At 38.9% G+C, this 17,755-nt stretch overlaps 1 protein-coding gene and 3 non-coding genes across 4 annotated transcripts; all 4 read left to right on the forward strand.

The window, feature by feature from the left end:
- Window positions 1-6: 6 nt before the first annotated feature.
- Window positions 7-12,413, forward strand: LOC145208592 (uncharacterized; the record flags this gene model as incomplete). The annotated part of the gene is made up of 14 exons (XM_080078965.1): window positions 7-194; window positions 369-437; window positions 761-967; window positions 3,135-3,203; window positions 4,315-4,518; window positions 4,623-4,691; window positions 5,045-5,254; window positions 7,867-7,923; window positions 8,145-8,324; window positions 8,472-8,546; window positions 9,891-10,043; window positions 10,773-10,835; window positions 11,099-11,268; window positions 11,513-12,413. Coding segments are annotated over 14 exons (2,411 nt in total), but the record flags the coding sequence as incomplete, so codon positions are not given.
- Window positions 12,414-14,630: 2,217 nt separating this feature from the next.
- Window positions 14,631-14,737, forward strand: LOC145208593 (U6 spliceosomal RNA). Its single transcript, XR_013854840.1, has one exon. It is a non-coding gene; the product is annotated as a U6 spliceosomal RNA (small nuclear RNA).
- Window positions 14,738-15,936: 1,199 nt separating this feature from the next.
- Window positions 15,937-16,043, forward strand: LOC145208594 (U6 spliceosomal RNA). The gene has a single exon (XR_013854841.1). It is a non-coding gene; the product is annotated as a U6 spliceosomal RNA (small nuclear RNA).
- Window positions 16,044-17,251: 1,208 nt separating this feature from the next.
- On the forward strand, window positions 17,252-17,358 carry LOC145208595 (U6 spliceosomal RNA). Its single transcript, XR_013854842.1, has one exon. It is a non-coding gene; the product is annotated as a U6 spliceosomal RNA (small nuclear RNA).
- The last annotated feature ends 397 nt before the right edge of the window (window positions 17,359-17,755 follow it).

The raw sequence follows: 17,755 nt of genomic DNA on the forward strand, positions 1-17,755 counted from the left end.
CTCATGATTGGGTCAGTGATGATACGTTTAGGAAGTTAAGCAAAGGTGCCAAGCAAACAGCCATCAATACATTCACGCAGTCTGCTTATGATACTGGTGCTGATGAAGAACTATTTGATTCATACATGAAAAAATTAAAATCTACATTTTCTGCTCATAATAAAGAAGTTGCTAAAATACGAAGCAAAATTGAGGTAAAAAAATAAAAAAAGAGTTTTGTGTGTAGAATCGATTAAAAAACTAATCCTTGTTTGTTTTTATTGTATAAGCATTTGATAGAATAAACAATTTGGAACTGGGCAAAAAGCTATTCAAGTGTTTTAGTCTCAATAACCATCAGACCTGAAGTTAATTTTTTATTATTTCAGGAAGGCTTAAAAGACCAGTTTGAAAACAAAGTAATTGAGTCATTTGCTGTGTATGAAAACCATATGAAGGTATTGTTGAATTGTAAATGATGTGCAATTGATATTTAGTGTGTTGTGATTGTTTTTTCCTATAGAAACTGTTTAACTAAATGGTACTTGTATCCTTTTTGGGGTTATTGTTTGAGTAAACTTTTTTTTTCATGGCAACAGTTATAAATATTCACATTTTTGGTGTTTTTAAAAAAACTCAGTGTAACTTCTGTCACTATTGTTTGCTGTTAGCCAGTTGGTGAAAACAAAGATATTTTGGGATCTTTAATTGATCCTCAAAAGGCTTTGTTTTTAATATCCATCAAGTTGTTTTAAACTATAGGTTAATTATTGTGTGGCAGAAATGCAGCGAAGAATTAGAAAAGGATCAAACTTACATCAAATATATTCTTGAACACACTGAAGCTGTTGAACTCGCCCAAGAAAACTTTGCTACATGCCAGAAGGAGTTGTTTCAATGGAAAGGATTTAAAGTTTATGAAAAAAGACTGATGGCCTTAATTACTGCTGAATATGAAAAGGAGATGATGCAACGCAAATCCACTGAGGTAAATCAATGCATAGGAACACTACACACGGACTTGAAAAGTAGTTTAATCATAAATCAGTGCACTGATGATGACAACAGAGATTGTCGAAACGTCTGAACGATGTATTCTTTATACACCACTACCTTGGCAGTAATGTTTATGATTAAATCAATGCAATTTAGAAAAAAATATGTCCAAAAGCACAGGAAAATACCATGTATGCAACTAGTGTAAACTTAATTGTTGCCTAATAATATTATGGAAGTAGTACAGCTTCAGGCAAGTAATTGGTTTGAAATGTAGTATGGCCCTTAGTTTATCCATTATGTGAGTGTTTATATTGTATGATGAAATGATTTTTATGGGTTCCCTTCCTTGAAGGGGACACATCTTGATTTTACTCAATTTCTTTTTTTTTCTTTCTTTTTTTTCTTCCCTGAAGTTTGTCCACCTCTTTTTGCCCTGAAATGTTTGATGGATTTGGAGGAAACTTCCACAGATGGTAGATATAGTTATGTAGATGTGCCATCTGCTTCGTTTGTCATGATAACCCCAGTATTTACCCCGCTAGCCCCCAAAATGTAAAATGTAGTTGGTGCGCACCACAAACGTTAGTCAGAGGCGTCAACGGTTGTTGCTCAAAAGCCCCTCCAGTGGCCAAATTTTTAAACATTTGCCGATTTGGACAAAAATTTACAGGACTGTGGATTGGGTTAATGTGGTTTGATATTTTTTTAGTTTTGTAGTAGAGACCAATTATTTACCCCACTAGCCCCCCAAAAAGGGTGAATTGTTTAAGTATTGTTCGAATGGGATGAAATTTGGTCAGTTTGTCCATTGTGCCATTGTTAGGGGTTGATTGTTGTTTTCCAACCTGTAGCCCCAACATTTACCCGCTAGCCCCCTAAAAAGGGAGAATTTTTTAAACAATATCTGAATTGGATAAAATTTGGAAAGCTTGTAGAGTATGCCATTTATAGGTGTTGATTCTTGTGTTCGACCCTGTAGCCCAGAGGTGGCCAAACTTTTTTACCAGAGGGCCAAATTTGCAACTGTCTTGCCACTGGAGGGCCGGATTAAATGAGATTTACGTAAAATTTGTCGTAACTGGTTGCCATCTTTATTAAAATATATTATTGAAGTAGAATAACAATAAATAACACCATCTTGTTTACACTTGTATTTAATAAAAGGTTTATATATATTCACAGTGGTAAATATGGTGCTTGGAAAAAAACCAGGCAAGGTGTTTGGCGGGCCGGATGAAACAGGACTGGGGGCCGGATGCGGCCCGCGGGCCGTAGTTTGGCCACCACTGCTGTAGCCCAAACATTTACACCACTGGCCCCCCAAAATAGGACAATTTTTTAAACAATGTCTGAATTGAATAAAACTTGGGCAGCTTGTAGTGGGTGCTATCTATGGTTGTTGATTGTTGTTTTCCAACCTGTAGCCCCAACATTTACCCCACTAGCCCCCTACAATGGGTGAATTTTTTTAACAAAGTCTGAATTGAATGAAATTAGGACAGCTTGTGCAATTTTCCAATAATAGCAGCTGATTGTTGTGTTTTAGTCTAATTTTTCGCTATTTACCCCTATATTTTTCAGATAGAACATACAATAGAAAAACCTTCAAAAATCCCCGAATGGAAGAAAATGTAGATAGTTTGTACTCCACATAGCATGTTTATTTATGCTCAGTACCAATCATCGTGTTTGACCTTACAATACCAAATTTTCACATGGTTATTTCTTGAAATGCATTATTTACAACTTTGCATGTGTGGGGACCCATGAGTTTCTGCCTGCAGAAACAACTAAGGTTATAAAAGACAGTGTGTGATATGGGACCCAATATAAAATAAGTGTAGGGAATATATTATTTTTTTCAAATAGGTTATAGTGTATATGCAAGGGCAATATGTGCTAAGCCACCCTTCTAGTTTTTTGTAGGGTCTTTGTGGCCATTTTGTATTATTTTAATTGTCCCTTAAATTATAAATGAAAAAAAACACACATATGTTCATTTTTTTGTTCATGTTTCTTATCATCCATTGGTGAAACAAATGTTTTTAAAATAATAGCAATGTATTTTATGTTCACCAAAACTGTATAAATGTTGTTTAAAACTAAAGTATCAAAATAAATTAAAAAAAACAGCACTGTGATTTATTTCATTTCAGACCAACATCATAGATGAACTTTACAAAATAAGCATGGCATCTGCTAAAGTATATGAAAGAGCAATGCAGGTAAAAATATGTTTTTTGTTTTTCCTATTTTGTTGCATGGTCATAAAGTTGCTGACAGAAATTAAAATATTTTTTGGGGGATTTTTAACACAAATGAACTATAAGCACTTCTGATATAATCAATCAATCTAAAGCAAAAATAAATTTCAGTTTGCACTTATGTCAGTTTGTGGACTCATTTACAGAATAGCTGTTGTCGGTAGTGATGGGACGATACCAGGTTTTGAAGCGAGTACCGATACCGAGTACGAGTACCACATGTATATACCTTCGATACCGAGTACCGAGTACGATTACCGAGTACTTAGGTGTAGTGTTGTGCTTAGTTGTATATCACTGGCTAATTTATCTGCCATGGTCGGGGTACAGGCGTGCACACACACATGCCAAAAAATGTAATCTCCACATGATAGCGAAAAAGATATACGTAAACTGGCGGAACTTTTTTCCAATTTTGTGCTGTCCGAAGCAAATATTGGCATAAAGTTGCCCGTATTCTTATGGTGTAAATCGGCCTTCGGTATTCGCACGTTGGTATCGAAAACTGAGGCAAAATATTTCGATACCGAGTACGAGTATCGATACCACTGAAATCGTTCGATACCATCGATACCGAGTACCGAGTACCGGGTACCCGTCCCATCACTAGTTGTCGGTCAGTTTTACTTCTTTACACACCTCCTTTATTCATTCTAAATAGGCACATAAATGGTTTTATTCCTTTTGGCATACATATAAAAATATATATTTATTAAATTAACCAAATGATTAAACCAATATTACAATTTAAGCAGTTATAGGTAGCAATGTTTGAAATTGGCAAAAAAAAAAACGTTGAATGTCAAAAATAAATAACATTTCAAAGCAATCAAATTGCATTAAAATTTTGCTTTAAACTTAAGACAAAAAAACATAAAAACTAGAGTCAACCAGTGTGTTAAATTGAAATGATGATAAACAAGTAACTGGTTATCCCCTTATTTATACTTATGCACCTCTACTCTGTTTAAGATGTTTCTAGAGCAAACAAGGTTTTACTTGGCATAGCAATAGCATAAGTGATCAACCGGAGCAGTAAATTTCAGTTTCTGAACAAAAAATCTCTTTGCAGAAAGCTACAGAAGTCTGGATTTCTAAAAAGACCTTTGCAGAAAAGGACAAGGCAGCAAAAAGGGAAGGTGTCAAGTTTTTCAGGTTGCATGCTGGAACTGTTTGTGGTGAAGATGTCAACAAGATGGATGCTTTTGATGAAAAAATGCTGGACAGTTTCAATTTTTTAAAAGGCCATATGATTGAAAGAAACAACAAAAACGAGGTAAATCAAATGCTGAACATGTGATCTCTGTGTGAAAGCATTAACATTTGTTTTTAATATGATTGGTGTTAATGCAATTTTGTGTGCTCTGTGTATTTGTGCAGCAATTTTTGGAAGGACATTTCGAGAAGAAGGTGGAACATTTTTCCACTGAATATGCAAAACTCTTTAGGGTAATGTAAAACATTTTACATGTGTTTAATATTGTGAAGTGTTTTTTGCATGCGCAAGATACTACTGTATAGTCAGTACTTCTCAACTTTTCAACACTTATGACATCATAACAATTTAAATGTATGTTCCATACTTAGCAGCCTAAAAATACAGAAGCAATATTAAAAGAAAAAAGTTTGCAACTTTACTGACATCTATTGTTGTTGTACAATCCAACATATCAAGGCACCAGATCTTACTAATTTCAAGCCTGTGTACCAATAACAGCAGGTTGTTTATTAAACTTCTATTATCAACTTTTTGAATAAAAACATTTTTAAACAAAAACTAATCCTAAAATTTTGACATTCAGAAATTCTGTGAAGCAGGAAGGAGTGAAAGAGCACGTAAGGAGGGCCATGCTGAAATTTCAGCTGATGTGCTGAAACAGTTTAAAGAAAGTTGCACTAGTGAAGAGCTGTTATGGGAAGGCTTCCAACCTGCTCAGAAAAGCTTAGAAGTGGCAATTGAAGCCGAAAACAACAAATTGTTGCTTATAATCAAAGAAGAAGCCTTGGACAAAGTAAGAGCAAAGAAAACTTCATTTCTTATTCCAAAACTTTGTGTACTGCCCTTTTTCAAATCATTGCTTCATTGAAACATATTTGATTTGAAACTTGCTAGTTATGGCAAAACAGTCATGGGCGTCCGCATGTGCCCCCCCCTGGAAAAAAGAAAACGCAAACTGTCGCAAAATTCGCATCTTAAAACAAAACACCATAAACATTCACACAGTGTTATACAAAAACTATTCCTGGAACGTAAACTGAAGACATCGTGGGTCTCCACCCCGTTAAACGCACTGAATACAAGCTGTAACTGTAACAGAACAGGATGAGTTTTTACAACAGATTAAATGAATCGAACATTATTACTTAACAATAGCTCGGTAACAAGCATATTATTACGTCATTGATGGATGTGTCAAAAAGCCATTATGTGATACCTTCACTGTATCTGTTGTTACATCTGATAAGGTTCGTGTATGTAAATCCTACTTCCGTTAAAAATCGTTTGCCAACCTTCCACATATTACCGTAATAGTTGATATTGTGTTTATTGCACTACTTTGCTACATTGGAATTGGCAAGAAAGAGTATCACTGTCAGATGATTTTTGTTCGGAAATACCGTTTATCGAACAGCGATGTGACGATAGTTTGCCCTCCCCTGTATTTTTGCCTGCGGACGCCCATGAAAACAGTGTTTGATGAGTTGCATCTTGTGATGTAATTATGGGTCCCCTTCCCTGAAGGGGACACATATTGTTTTTGTCCGTATTTTTTTTTTCTTTTTTCTGTCTAACGCTGGCTTGTGAGACGTGTATGGTCAAGAAAGAGTGCTCCAAATTTATTCAAATTTACAGAGATGTTAGTTAATAATCCAAATTTGATCCTCCTGAAGTTTGACCCCGATTGACCCAGTGGTTCACCCACAGGCCCCCAAAACGTATTTTTTTAAAAACGGCTGTACTGACTAAAGTACAGCATGAATACACTGTTGCTGCCAGGCATAACGTATCAACAAAATTTTCAGCTCTTCCGGCAGTTTTTTATTCTACTGTGCCAACGTTTCGATGTCCCATACGAAACACCTTCATCAGGGTAATGACATACATTGCAAACACAAGTTATTATAAAGCGAAAAGGGCGGCGAAACACACACAAAAAAGCCAGGTGTTATCACACGACCATTGGTGCGCATTGCGTTTTTTCTACCGCCTTTTTTGTGTGTGTTTCGCCGCCCTTTTCGCTTTATAATAACTTGTGTTTGCAATGTATGTCATTACCCTGATGAAGGTGTTTCGTATGGGACATCGAAACGTTGGCACAGTAGAATAAAAAACTGCCGGAAGAGCTGAAAATTTTGTTGATAAAGTACAGCATCTCTGTGTGATATGCTTTGTTGTTTGGTGCAATATAAGAAATTTCAAAGAATTTTGTATCTTTTTTTCGATTCACCCATTTTCACCCCTTAAACCCCCAAATATTCATTTCTGTCTAACGCTGGTTTGTTAAATGCGTTTGGTCAAGAAAGAGTGCTTTAAATTTATTGAAATTTGCACAGATGTTAGTTAATGTTCCAAATTTGATCCTCCTGAAGTTTGACCCCAAACGACCTAGTGGTTCACCCACAGCCCCCCCCCCCCCCCCCCCAAAAAAAAATTAAAAACGGCTGTACTGACTAAAGTACATAATCTGAGAGTTTCATGGTTTGTTGGTTGGTGCAATGTAAGGTATTCTAAAAAAATTTGTAACTTTTTATTGGATTCACCCATTTTTCCCCTTAAACCCCCAAATAATAAGTTTTAGGCCAAAAATACAAGCCATAATGTGCTAAAATGTTAAACAATTGTTTGCAGTAGGTTATTTGTTCAGTACTTAAAATTTTGTCTTAATCGGCCAAATAGTTACTTTTACAGCCTATAATATGTGTACACTGTCAGTCAGATAGAAGTCTCAACTCTCAAGGGAGTAATTCACTTGTTTACGATTAAGGCGGGTGAATGCAGCGGGATTGCTCAGCTTGACGTCCGGACAGACGTTTTACGAGACAGTCGTTTCAGTGATTAGAAATCAGCTGTTTTTGCGCAGCTATGCTATGTCGTTTTATTAAGTATCAAGCACATTTTCAGTTGTGGAAAATTGTGTTAAAAACTGACCTTGAACGACAATATCAAGGTCAAAGCATGAGATTAAATTAAAAGTATTTTTCCCGTTCTTATGTACTGTTTTTTTGTAATTATATGACAATAATGATGCAAAAAGAATACGGACAAAACTTTTAAAGCTGAGTTATTGCTAAAGTTGGTTAAGTTTTTTCTTAAGAATCTAAAAATAACCAGGACGTTAAATCCGTAAAACGCGCATGTGGGGACCCATCTGTTTTTGCTTGCAAAAACAATCATATATGTAGATCAAATGATGTGTATAGTAAATTGGTAAATGTCGTATAGAATATATAAAATGGAAGTATATCAGAAAGCCACCTTTCTAATTTTTTGTTGATTTTTTTCCCCAATATCACTTTTAATGCTTTGAAAATACATACTTGATGTTGAGACTCAATTCCCAAGAAGCAAAAAATTTAGTCACAAACATTTTTCGATGGTAATGAAACTACTGTTTTGTTGCAGAAAAAAATGCTTGGCATTCTCATTGCAGCGGCAGAAGACTATTTTTGCAAGATGAAGGTTTGTTCCTGTTTAGACTCTACAAGCATGTCTTCTACCAAATAAGTATCTAACAAATTGATGTTTATGCAAGTAACAGATTTTATAACCAAATAAATATTCATGACATACTATTTATGTCTTATTATTGGGAAAAAAACAGTATTTCTAACAGATATTTAAATTGTGAAAATCAATAAGATAATACAAGTTAAGAAACGTTTTTGTTAAACACATTTCAGGAAGCTCTAAAAACCAACAATCGACCATTTGAGGAACAGCACAAGAAATGTGTGGAGCAGGCTAAAAAATCACTTAAAAATTCTTCATTTTGGTCCAAAGCATATTTACGATTATCGATGGAGGAAGCATTTAGTGAAAAAGTTGCTTTGGAACGAGATTTTTTTCTGTCTGTTTATGAAGTATGTTTTGTTTTAAATCTAGTTATAGCTAACACAAGCTTTGCACTTTATATATATTTTTACATCATCGAAATGTATGTGAAATGTACATCACACCATTGCACTCTTTACTATTATTCGCACCTACAACATTTTGTGATTTTTTAGATGCAGAAAAATGAAGGTAGACAAGAACGTGAAAACCAAGTCCTGGAAGTTTATAAGGAGGCAATGGATTCTGGGGTACAACCTTTTTTTAGTTTTCCGGCATGTTTTTTTTATAATTTTTCGTTTTGCTGTTAGGGCTGTCTTTTTTTATTAAATTCTAGGTTCTTGTATGATTGCTTATTTCAAACAAAATAAACGAATTACTAAATAGAAATTGTTTCCAAGAAAGAGAATTAGGTAATTCAAATACGGGGAGTATTGTTTTTCGATTATTCTGTAAATTCACAAACGCAACAATGTGTATTCAAAAAGTGTTTTAACTGCTTCTGTCGAATTTGCGTTTCCAATCCATTATTCAGTTAGAAATATTGTCGCAAAATAAGCCTAGACATGTCTCTACCTTTACACTTTCGTGGTCTGGGAGATTTTTTTTTTGTATTAATGGCCGCCAATACATACTCTTTGACAATATTTACTAGGGATGTGCCAAAACTGCAAATGTTCTGTTTGGTCGAGCACCGAGCATCTCACTTTAATGCTCGGTGCTCGGCCGAGCACGTTCGGTGCATTATGACGTCACAAAAAATCCCCTTTCTACGTTTTAGCTCTATAAGGTCTTTAGGTCACCGGCGGTGTTTTATTGTAGCTGTACATGCCCATAAAGTACGCGTTTTTCCGCCACCTAGTGCATTTGGAAAATCATTCGTTTTTGTTCATAGACACTAGGGATGTGCCGAGCCGAGCCATAACCCGAGTATTCGGTACCGAGCATCGCTGTTTTTGATGCTCGGTGCTCGGCCGAGCAGTTGTACAAACTGACCCGAGCGTTAAATTTGCATATTCATGCCCAGCTAACATATGTAACTAGTGTTCTAAAGGGTGTCTATGAACAAAAACGAATGATGTTTCAAATGCACTTAGATGTTGGAAAAACGCGTACTTCATAGGTATGTACAGCTTAATAAAACACCGCCGGTGACGTAAGAGGCCTTTGGAGCTAAAACGTAGAAAGGGGATTTTCTTGTGACGTCATAATGCACCGAGCGTGCTCGGCCGAGCACCGAGCATCTCACTTTAATGCTCGGTGCTCGACCAAACAGAACATTTGCAGTTTTGGCACATCCCTAATAGACACCCTTTACAACAATAGTTACATATGTTGACAGGGCATGAGTATGCAAATTTAACGCTCGGGTCAGTTTGTGTAATTGCTCGGCCGAACACCGAGCATTAAAAACCGCAATGCTCGGTACCGAGTACTCGGGTTCTGGCTCGGCTCGGCCCATCCCTAATATTTACCTATTTTAACTTTGACGATGTGACCTTTTTATTAAGAGCTTCATGTAAAACTAAGTGTATGTTTGTGGCAAACTAAATCTCTCTTTAAACATTTGGCGACCACCGAATTTACTGTTTTAGATAAAGGAAGCTGTTAGTGTGGGGGATTGTGAGCAACGAAACCGATCATCTCTCGAAGAAGCCTCTGAGAGCACGGAATTGAATTGCAACATGGAGAATGAGAATTTTTCCTTTTACTGGAAAAAGTACAAAGAGATCTTCCAACTTCAGCAGGTAACACGTCAATTTGTTTGCTTGCTGTGCAGACTAAATTATTTCTAGAAAATTCACGCATACGAAAAGCCCTTGTGTTGCTTGTAGCAACTTTTAGCTGCTGTTGTTATGTAGGTTTGCATTGCCCAATAAAAAGCGGTGTTTAGTGTGCGTTTGTAAAACACTGTAACGGCCCAAACTTGATCCATGGTAGTCTAGCTCAGTTGAGGCGCAATAACTTAACAACGCCATATTTGACAAGTGAGTCGATTTAACGTTTTTTTAAACCGTACGTTTTTACTCCTCCAAAACAAATTACTTAAATAGACTGAATCGTAGTTAAAATTGCTGATTCACCAAATCGTTCTTTCGACACGACTTATATGTGTTCTCAAAGAAGATGGAGCATTAAACGTCCTAACCAGACGAGAAAGTTTGTGTCAAATGACTTTATTGTGGCAAAGGATATAGGCGTTTAATCCGACACAGCTAAATATCGGACGAGTACAGATACCGCACTTGGCATGGTGTCACCCTACCAAGAACCAACAAAATTAAAGCAATATCGTCATGGCCGTTTTTGTCTTCATTTCCTTATAAGAAAAGTTTTTCCCCACTGTAGAGAGTTGCCTCCTTTGATGAGTTGACCAAGAATACAACCATACTTTTTGACAGTCATTAGACTACTCTAACTTAAACCTAATAGTGACATTAACACTTTACATTTTTAACGATTTGTTTTTGTTGTAGAACCTAAAATCCATGAAGATGAAATTGTCAGAACATGACAAGCTTGAAAGCAGTGGCATCAAGGTAAATTGCTTTCTTTTCTAGTTTTTAAGAACCGTCTCTGTTCACTTTATAAAATTTACTTTGTTTTGAAAGGGTTCCTGTAATTTTAATGCCTTAAACATTTTCCACATATTATAAAAATGTCTATGTCATAAATTTTAGAAAAAATACGGTCATTCATATATGCGTATGTTTCGCTTAAAAACGCGGTCAGTGTTTTATTCAAAGGATCCTAGTAACATCTTTCTATCTTAACAAGCTTTAAAACTGTCCCTGTTCTGCAGACGACACTTCCATATTTTCCACCAAATGAATTACCAACCAGTCGTAATCGATTGGAAACTGGCTTTTTCTCATTTGTGAAGAAAGCTTGGAATAATCTGCATGGTTATGTGGCGGTGAAATATTACCAAACTCAAGGAATCCACAAGATTGGCGACGAACTAATGAAACAGTAAGTCTTGTAAGAATTGTTTCATTTTATCAATACGGCTACAAACAGATCAAAAATCACCAAGAACAACAATGCTTTAAGTCGTTATACTTAAAATATTCTTTTACGAGAAACGTTGAAAGCGAAAAAACGAATTTTTTGCATCATTCCAAATGAATGAAACTGGTCATTGTGCACCAGCACAAAAAAATTAAAAAATGCTTAAACACGTTTTTTTAACTTTATGAATATGTTTTTGTCATAGAATCATGAAAGGAATGGAGAAGTTCTACCTGAAAACTCACGACAGCGTGGTGAAAGTGTTTGGATACACCTCATGGCCTGGTTCACTGGGAGCAGTTATGGAATATATTGACGATATTGATTATTTCAATGTCGCCTCACAACTTCCGGCAGAGGCGCCCTACTTTCCGGTATTACTGCGCACACGGTTTTGCGTCGACGTTGCATCCGCCTTCGTTTTTCTTCAATCCGCTCCGCAACTTGTCATTGGTGACATCACTGTCGATGACGTATTCGTGACGCGGAACGCGCGCTGCAAAGTGGGCGGCTTCAAGTTCCGTAACATTATTAATGGCGATTTAGACGCTGAATCACAGCGAGAATCGTATTGCGGTGCTGATGCTCTGGGGTTGATTATGTATGCATTGGTGATCGGCAAAGACGACGAAGAATTCAATTCTGATAAACTAAAGCTTGCAACGGTTGACTACAAGCCTTCGGAATGTTCTCAAGCGCTGGCCGATGAAATCGAAAGTTGCATATCAAAATGCTCTAAAGCTTCAAGTGCCCACTCCCGTTTGCATTTTTTTCTGGAAGGTGCTGAAAGTACGTCCTTGCTTGACCAGCATGTCGTAGAGTTTACTGAATTTCTGGAAGGCTTTCGTGAAAATTGTATACCTCACGACATAGGTGGATCTCCATTTGATCAGTGCCTTTGATCTGTTTACGTTTGCAAACTCTTCAAGAAATATGTGTAACAACTGTGATTTATTTTGTATCAAATCTTCCTCGTTTTCTTGTTGTATATTTGCCGCTAGAACTTAATCGGGTGAAATTTTTCATGAACAAATGTTGCCAAAACAAATAATTGTAATCGTTTTTTAATTTTTTTACATTCTTTTTTTAATAAAATTTAAAAAATATGCCATAGCTTTATGTTTAGAAGATATCATATTGTACTTTAGTATATGAGCTGTGTGTATTTTTTGTAAATTTAAACTTGGTCTTATTTAGTGAGAGATGTAAAACTTGTTTTTGTGTTAAGAACATAACTTGCGACAAGCAAAACTCACAGCTCAGTCTGCAACAACTTAAAAACTAAGGCAAACAGAAAAAAATTCTTGAGCACATACCAAAACTTATTTTTCTGTCATAAAAACTTAAGCATATACCAAAACTACTTTTCCTGTCTATTTTAGAAACCTACATTTTTAACAAGGATAAGATAACTTAACAAAACAAAGGATAACACCAAGTTTATACCTGTGTATGAATGAATGCCTTGCTTTGAAATGTCTCTATTGGCGAGTAATAGTTCTGGTTCAAATACATTCTATCACAATATCTTAGAAATCAAATTAACAGGCAAAACCTTGACTGTCTGAACAGATCTTGTAACAACAACCAATAGTTCTACTAAAGCTAAACATACAGTCATACAGCAAACATGCTTCCAACAGGGTTTCCAAACAAACTGTTGCAACATACCTTTTTGGTGCAGTGTCGATAGTGACATGAAAAAGTCTTTCCTGATTGACAACTCAAGTATCAGCAGCGGCCAGAAAAAAGTGATTATTGTCGTCTGGCGGTAATTACCGAAACCTGCTGCAACTTGGGACAAAACTCAGTGTAAAGTTTCCCGTCTGCAGTATTCTCGGCAAAATCAAGGTTTTTCTTGAGCATTGGCAGTTTGAAACAAACAGTTTACTTCAAAAACACAGATATTCAGGCCTAAGAAAGGCGAAAAACGCACAAAATCCTGTTCATTGACACAGGTACCTGGATTTTGAGTTTCGCGCAAGTGTCGGTCACGGTCGAGCGAGCACGGGGCAAACGAACCAATAGGAATCCCTAAAATCCCAAATGTTCCAAATTTTGGGAAGATGGGTTGCAGTCAAGCGCGAGGATGACACGCAAAATCGTGAAGCGTTCCTCATTTTTCCTCATTAATTTCTTCTTTCTCGGAAAAAAAATGAGATCTTGCAGAAATACTGCCCCCTGGGGTCTTGACAGCTCACAGACACACTGAAAGGCGGCGAAATAAGCGCATGATGAGAGTCTCTGTCGCAGAAGTCTTCGTTTTGTGCGCCGGATCGATTAATTATTATCAAAGACACGTGAGAGACCGGCGACTGTTTTTATGCGGTACGCGTGCCTTTGTCGCCCATACCGCTAAGCGGCGCTGCTGAACGCGCGCGGTGCGGTTTAAATGACCGGCCGTCTCGTTCAGCGCCGCACAGCGAAGCAGACCTCCCTTTTTCTTAGAGCACCACGCATCAAAACCGAACACGAAGGCAAAAAATAAGACACCGACGTAGGAGCTAGCACAGAAGAACGGGAAGGGTACTAAAACAACTATAGCTGCACCTAAAATAACAACAAGAAAAAAAGAGGAAAAAAATCTTAAGTGAGTTTTCTGCTTTACTATCATTTCTCACATGGCAGAAAAGTGGTATTTCATCACTACTCACACACCTTTCCTAAACCGGCTACCGGCTGTCTTTCGCTTGTTTTAGAGCCGAGAAAGAGCTATAGGCTACAGACATAACCGCATTGCCTTGCATACTGTTAGTTTGAAAACGGGGAAATCCGGTAGTTGAGAAAAATATATAAAAGGAACCTAACGCCAACTTTATTCTCTGCACTTCTTGCATCAGGTTTACCTTTCGTGCCTGTGTTGATAAATCGCTTTCTGTAGTTGGTCTCAAATTGCTTAACTGATCCCTTCGGACACTGCTTGGTGGTCTTTTCAGCTTTTTCAGCACGGCTACGCTTTCACATTGCGTTGACTCATGAGAATAAGTGGAAGCTAAGCTTTCGTTTGATTATTATTATCGGATGCATCTTGTCCTGAACTGACACAGCACATACCGACAGGTGTCACACGGCGAGAAAATCTCGGTTTCTCGGCTTTTCCCTGGAGGAGTAACGGACCTGGGGCAACGTTTTTTTGCCTTTTCTTTCGAATCGAAACGCCGCTCAAGATGGATGCGTTTGACGGCCTTCGTCTGCCCCGACGTACACATAACGTCTGTCTGGCGTTGTGACGTCACACCAGGAGCCCAGCACGGCGGTCCCCACAAACGGAAAATACCCCTCGTCGAGGTGGGACCTAAATTGCTGGTGGGGTTAACTTAAATGTACTTGCTTCGGCAGTACATATACTAAAATTGGAACGATACAGAGAAGATTAGCATGGCCCCTGCGCAAGGATGACACGCAAAATCGTGAAGCGTTCCTCATTTTTCCTCATTAATTTCTTCTTTCTCGGAAAAAAAATGAGATCTTGCAGAAATACTGCCCCCTGGGGTCTTGACAGCTCACAGACACACTGAAAGGCGGCGAAATAAGCGCATGATGAGAGTCTCTGTCGCAGAAGTCTTCGTTTTGTGCGCCGGATCGATTAATTATTATCAAAGACACGTGAGAGACCGGCGACTGTTTTTATGCGGTACGCGTGCCTTTGTCGCCCATACCGCTAAGCGGCGCTGCTGAACGCGCGCGGTGCGGTTTAAATGACCGGCCGTCTCGTTCAGCGCCGCACAGCGAAGCAGACCTCTCTTTTTCTTAGAGCACCACGCATCAAAACCGAACACGAAGGCAAAAAATAAGACACCGACGTAGGAGCTAGCACAGAAGAACGGGAAGGGTACTAAAACAACTATAGCTGCACCTAAAATAACAACAAGAAAAAAAGAGGAAAAAAATCTTAAGTGAGTTTTCTGCTTTACTATCATTTCTCACATGGCAGAAAAGTGGTATTTCATCACTACTCACACACCTTTCCTAAACCGGCTACCGGCTGTCTTTCGCTTGTTTTAGAGCCGAGAAAGAGCTATAGGCTACAGACATAACCGCATTGCCTTGCATACTGTTAGTTTGAAAACGGGGAAATCCGGTAGTTGAGAAAAATATATAAAAGGAACCTAACGCCAACTTTATTCTCTGCACTTCTTGCATCAGGTTTACCTTTCGTGCCTGTGTTGATAAATCGCTTTCTGTAGTTGGTCTCAAATTGCTTAACTGATCCCTTCGGACACTGCTTGGTGGTCTTTTCAGCTTTTTCAGCACGGCTACGCTTTCACATTGCGTTGACTCATGAGAATAAGTGGAAGCTAAGCTTTCGTTTGATTATTATTATCGGATGCATCTTGTCCTGAACTGACACAGCACATACCGACAGGTGTCACACGGCGAGAAAATCTCGGTTTCTCGGCTTTTCCCTGGAGGAGTAACGGACCTGGGGCAACGTTTTTTTGCCTTTTCTTTCGAATCGAAACGCCGCTCAAGATGGATGCGTTTGACGGCCTTCGTCTGCCCCGACGTACACATAACGTCTGTCTGGCGTTGTGACGTCACACCAGGAGCCCAGCACGACGGTCCCCACAAACGGAAAATACCCCTCGTCGAGGTGGGACCTAAATTGCTGGTGGGGTTAACTTAAATGTACTTGCTTCGGCAGTACATATACTAAAATTGGAACGATACAGAGAAGATTAGCATGGCCCCTGCGCAAGGATGACACGCAAAATCGTGAAGCGTTCCTCATTTTTCCTCATTAATTTCTTCTTTCTCGGAAAAAAATGAGATCTTGCAGAAATACTGCCCCCTGGGGTCTTGACAGCTCACAGACACACTGAAAGGCGGCGAAATAAGCGCATGATGAGAGTCTCTGTCGCAGAAGTCTTCGTTTTGTGCGCCGGATCGATTAATTATTATCAAAGACACGTGAGAGACCGGCGACTGTTTTTATGCGGTACGCGTGCCTTTGTCGCCCATACCGCTAAGCGGCGCTGCTGAACGCGCGCGGTGCGGTTTAAATGACCGGCCGTCTCGTTCAGCGCCGCACAGCGCCGCACAGCGAAGCAGACCTCCCTTTTTCTTAGAGCACCACGCATCAAAACCGAACACGAAGGCAAAAAATAAGACACCGACGTAGGAGCTAGCACAGAAGAACGGGAAGGGTACTAAAACAACTATAGCTGCACCTAAAATAACAACAAGAAAAAAAGAGGAAAAAAATCTTAAGTGAGTTTTCTGCTTTACTATCATTTCTCACATGGCAGAAAAGTGGTATTTCATCACTACTCACACACCTTTCCTAAACCGGCTACCGGCTGTCTTTCGCTTGTTTTAGAGCCGAGAAAGAGCTATAGGCTACAGACATAACCGCATTGCCTTGCATACTGTTAGTTTGAAAACGGGGAAATCCGGTAGTTGAGAAAAATATATAAAAGGAACCTAACGCCAACTTTATTCTCTGCACTTCTTGCATCAGGTTTACCTTTCGTGCCTGTGTTGATAAATCGCTTTCTGTAGTTGGTCTCAAATTGCTTAACTGATCCCTTCGGACACTGCTTGGTGGTCTTTTCAGCTTTTTCAGCACGGCTACGCTTTCACATTGCGTTGACTCATGAGAATAAGTGGAAGCTAAGCTTTCGTTTGATTATTATTATCGGATGCATCTTGTCCTGAACTGACACAGCACATACCGACAGGTGTCACACGGCGAGAAAATCTCGGTTTCTCGGCTTTTCCCTGGAGGAGTAACGGACCTGGGGCAACGTTTTTTTGCCTTTTCTTTCGAATCGAAACGCCGCTCAAGATGGATGCGTTTGACGGCCTTCGTCTGCCCCGACGTACACATAACGTCTGTCTGGCGTTGTGACGTCACACCAGGAGCCCAGCACGGCGGTCCCCACAAACGGAAAATACCCCTCGTCGAGGTGGGACCTAAATTGCTGGTGGGGTTAACTTAAATGTACTTGCTTCGGCAGTACATATACTAAAATTGGAACGATACAGAGAAGATTAGCATGGCCCCTGCGCAAGGATGACACGCAAAATCGTGAAGCGTTCCTCATTTTTCCTCATTAATTTCTTCTTTCTCGGAAAAAAAATGAGATCTTGCAGAAATACTGCCCCCTGGGGTCTTGACAGCTCACAGACACACTGAAAGGCGGCGAAATAAGCGCATGATGAGAGTCTCTGTCGCAGAAGTCTTCGTTTTGTGCGCCGGATCGATTAATTATTATCAAAGACACGTGAGAGACCGGCGACTGTTTTTATGCGGTACGCGTGCCTTTGTCGCCCATACCGCTAAGCGGCGCTGCTGAACGCGCGCGGTGCGGTTTAAATGACCGGCCGTCTCGTTCAGCGCCGCACAGCGAAGCAGACCTCTCTTTTTCTTAGAGCACCACGCATCAAAACCGAACACGAAGGCAAAAAATAAGACACCGACGTAGGAGCTAGCACAGAAGAACGG

Source organism: Phallusia mammillata, unplaced genomic scaffold (assembly GCF_965637545.1).
Source record: "Phallusia mammillata unplaced genomic scaffold, kaPhaMamm4.hap1.1 HAP1_SCAFFOLD_305, whole genome shotgun sequence".
In the NCBI taxonomy this organism is placed as follows: domain Eukaryota; kingdom Metazoa; phylum Chordata; class Ascidiacea; order Phlebobranchia; family Ascidiidae; genus Phallusia; species Phallusia mammillata.